Source organism: Fopius arisanus, unplaced genomic scaffold (assembly GCF_000806365.1).
Source record: "Fopius arisanus strain USDA-PBARC FA_bdor unplaced genomic scaffold, ASM80636v1 scaffold00005, whole genome shotgun sequence".
Taxonomy (NCBI): Eukaryota; Metazoa; Arthropoda; class Insecta; order Hymenoptera; family Braconidae; genus Fopius; species Fopius arisanus.
Window position 1 is genome coordinate 886,346 of NW_011887744.1, and position 4,111 is coordinate 890,456.

General features: G+C 40.2%; 1 protein-coding gene across 2 annotated transcripts in view; it reads right to left on the bottom strand.

Moving 5' to 3' along the window:
* Window positions 1-4,111, bottom strand: part of LOC105273337 (puratrophin-1) — a 36,383-nt gene that overhangs the window by 28,660 nt on the left and 3,612 nt on the right. Inside the window, exons 1-2 of one of the 2 annotated variants that reach the window (XM_011315727.1) lie at window positions 2,453-2,797; window positions 573-1,268 (exon numbers count right to left, since the gene is read on the bottom strand). In XM_011315727.1, coding sequence (XP_011314029.1) covers window positions 573-1,268; window positions 2,453-2,491 — 735 coding nt within the window. In that variant the 5' untranslated portion in view covers window positions 2,492-2,797. Of the gene's footprint in view, window positions 1-572; window positions 1,269-2,452; window positions 2,798-4,111 lie in introns of those variants that run through there. The other variant, XM_011315726.1, reaches the window with a different exon arrangement.

Sequence of the window (4,111 nt, forward strand, 5' to 3'; positions counted from 1 at the left end):
CTTGCGGTTAAAAAAAGTGTGATTTATTAAACTCACAACAACACTCGACCAGACTTTTAGTCTGTATGTAAGCGAGTATTTTGTGAGGCGCTAATTCCACGTGATTTATTCCACGGGGGGGCGGCAAAGGCAAAGTACACATTATCCCTCTTCTCTTTGCAACAGTAATCTTCGCCCCTTCAGCCCTTAATTCAGAATACTCATTTTTTTTTCTTTCATTATCTCTTTTTATCCAGTCGTGAACTCTCTTTAAACGTTTTTGGCTCGTGCGGTAAATATCAAAGGGGATTAATAATGCGGAGAGAAGAGTATGAAAGAAAAAATGAATAAACGAGAGATGAACGAGGATGAATTTTCGTTGGATCGCTGAGGGCAGTGATGGGCGTCCCGTTGAGACGTCCCAGGCCTTTTTTATATTCATCGGGCATTATTATTTTATCGCTTTGTTAAAAGTATGTGAATTATTTATGCGCAGATGTTAATGGGTATGAGAAGACTCTTTTCCACGGGGAGTTAATGAAAGTGAGCACTTGTCAGGTTGATAAAGTCCTGATTATAGGGGCTCAACTCACCCCACCGACGATTCGACACGCTAAAGGTGTGATTCTCTCTGGATTCTCCTGATCAAACTCGATTACTCGATTCTCCTGGTTCTCCTCATTCTTTGGATCCCCCTGGTGACATTCTCTGTCCCTGACGATGTCCTGTCCATCAATCTCCCCTGGATGACACACACCATCCTCAACACTGGTCTCATCAGTGACCCTATCCGAATCGAGTAAACTCTCCGAGCCGAATCTCCTAGGTGATGTCCTAGTTACAGTCTCCTCGGTATCTCTCGTCAATGACGTTGTCCTAGTCGGTAGATTCTCTTTAATCTGTACAATCACCTCTGATTGATTCCCATCGATTCTCAAGGGCGTCGAGTCATCGAGGTACCACGATGATGAAGTTGAGTGCCTCTTCTGACGACAGCGAGCCGCTTGTTTTCTACTCTGTCCACGTGATGATGAATCCTCACGTGCTGATGACAACGCTCCCTTGCACTTTTTCAGATAGCTCTTGACTTTCTTGGCACGACTTTTCCGATTATCCTGACACCGTGAAAGGTCACTAGCATCAACGAATTCCTCGTCATCCCTCGTCTCATCGAAATTCTTAAACTCCAGATTATCATCAGACTTTCCTGCATCGGAAAACGGGACATCGGACGCCAGAGTCCACGTTTCCTCCTTCTCTCCTGGTACACGACGCTCCGCGGGAATCACCTGGAAACAATAAACCGTTTTTCAATGAGGGGCACTGGGTGGGGGGCAAATCGATTGGTAAATATATATTAAAAAATAGAAAATGACTTTATTGGAACGGTACAATGAGGGACACATTGTGATGCCGTGGGAGCGTGTGTGTGGCGTGTACTTTAAACACGTTTTATCCTCGGTGACGTGCTACGATAAGGACTGTACCCTAGTGCTGCATTGAGTACAAACGGGGAGGAGCTCCAGCGTGTATATGCATTCATCTACTTTACAACATCACCCGCCTTCTAACTGCGCGCACTATCACCGCAATGTCGGGACTTAAAATCCAAAGAGGGAAAGTTGTTTGCCACTCTTCCTCCGAGCCATATATTCTACATGGTTGGGCACGAAATTCCTTTTTTTTTCTTTTCTTTACTTCTTTTTTTTTTTCAGTCACCTCAATTCCACCTTATTCACGGTGCGACCCTTTCAATGCCGCTTTCATTCAAATCTACTTTTTTACACTCAACGATTTCATCAAAGTGCGCTCGCTGATTTTTCATTAGACGGAAAAATTTTCAACGCGCCATTTTATTGCGGGAAATTATAGTGAATTCCTGGGATAAATTATTAATTACAAATTAATTGGGGAGGGATTTTTGGTGGGATAATTATCGGGTGAAGGTTTTCAAAATTATGGGGCATGTAGAAAGGGGAATTATTAAAATAAATTTTTGGGTAAAAATGGAAATTGTTAAAAATTCCGGGATTCAAGGAGATCTCATGGAGAAAGTGTCAGATTTTAGTCCGAAATTTTCAGAGATTCATTTGCTAACAGGGAAAGCTCAGGATTTTTCGCCAACATATTTGAAGTATTTTTTGTTGTCCAGCGGTTTGCGTTAATATCAGGGTCAGCGTTAATCGATGAGGTGAAATGTATTTTTTGTATGGAGTTTTATGTAGTTCAATGGAAGTTTATGAGGCATGCGCAAAGTATCTGAGGTATCGTCACTCGGTTTATTTCTCCGCACCGAGAGACGATGGATGGATTTATCGACTTCACGTGCCTCCCATCTCCACCGGGTCCTCATTTTAAAATTCCCTCCGAACCAGTTACCCTCACCCCACTACCGATTGAAAATATAAATTATTTGAAAAAATCCTCCCCCGATTCAGCCTAAACCGAGTGAAAAAAAAAATAAATATTATACCTTCTTACGTCGCAACAGCTTCCAGTCAAAGTGACTCATGATTTTTCTGTTAACTACCTCAAGTTCTTCTGTACTCAAGTGGAAGTGAAATTTCTTTCTCGTATATTTATGAGGAATCGATCGGCCCCAGAGACATTATGTCTCTTCACAATACACCGATGGAAGAAATGTTCTTGAAAACCGGAATCCGTGTTTACACATCTCTGTACCTCGAGGAGAATGCACTCAGGGTCCAAGTACACCTCAAGAAACCACACACAATGGAGATAAAAGACGATGTGTTATGAATAAAACAAGTGGAAATAAAAATTTATATGGAAAATAGATTTTTTTTAAATCTCGTGGACAATACTGGCACGCGTTTATCCCGGTGACGACGAGGGACGCAGCTCAGAGCACGTACATCCGGTCGAGTTTATTCCGAGAACAATTGATCGGTGCATTTTTTTTTTCTCGCCACACCTTGTCCACCCTCTTCACGGAATTCAAACGAAAATTTGACAATTAAAAGTCACTCGAGTGTAACGACTCGTGCGATCATTGATTCGTCCCCATTACCCAACCGCCTATCGTTTCAAACACTTTAATAGAAATATTTACTCAAGATTACACTCTGACATTTTATCGGGCTTTTTTTCAGGAATAATTTATGGTGTGGACGACTGATTTATGGTCCTGTATTTTTCAACATTAAATTCAACTACAGTGCACACGATGTTTCGGTACAAACTCCAGGTCAGGGACTGTGGCTTCCAGGAGAATTAACCCGGGGCATGCGCCACGTCTCGACCTCACCCCTTGTCTTATCAATTATTCCCCTTATCAAACCCCATTTTATACCCCTCTTAATCATCTCCTCTATCTTTCTCCCCTCCCTGCGAATGATCAAGGCAAAAACCCGGAATTCATATGGAGAAACGCCCATTTGATCCCCGAGGTCTCAATCCCATTGAAAAATTTATTTAAATTCTGGAAATGTTGCAACAATCTGGGAACTAGCGACATCTCCACCGGAAAATATGAATCACTACGATAAAAGGCGGCTATTCCGGTGTGCAAGCGAAACTGCACATTTTTATTACAAATATTTGTTTATAAAAAATTAATTATTTTAAAATATTCTCATGCGTTGTAATAGCATGAAATCGAGTGAAAATTTACTCAACAGACAGGATTTTTAAAAAATTATTTTTGTCAATTAATTTTATTATTTAAATGATATTTTTATATTATTTAAATAGAAATTAATGAGGAGTCATTTGCAAAAACATTTTTGATAAGTTTTTTTTGGAAATCGCGATGCGTCATTCCGGATCATTTCAGTCAGACTTTAATACCGATCATATGACTCCAGGTGATAAGGTCATGTGACCTTGAATACACTCCGCTGACCATAACTCATTTTTTTTGAGTACCCGAGGAATGCAGGAAAATTCACTTTAAAATTGCCTCTCAATTATGACGTAATTTGAACATTCAAATTGTCTGAATGTTCCAGAGAGTAATAATTTTTCGAAAAATAATAATTTTTTAAAATATGAGATCGTCTGCACGCGCATTTATTCAAAGTGTTTGAAATTATTAATAATTAATGATAATTAAAAGCCTCACGGTCATTCGAGATATTTCGAGATATTTCGAGATCAATTTTCTTTCTCC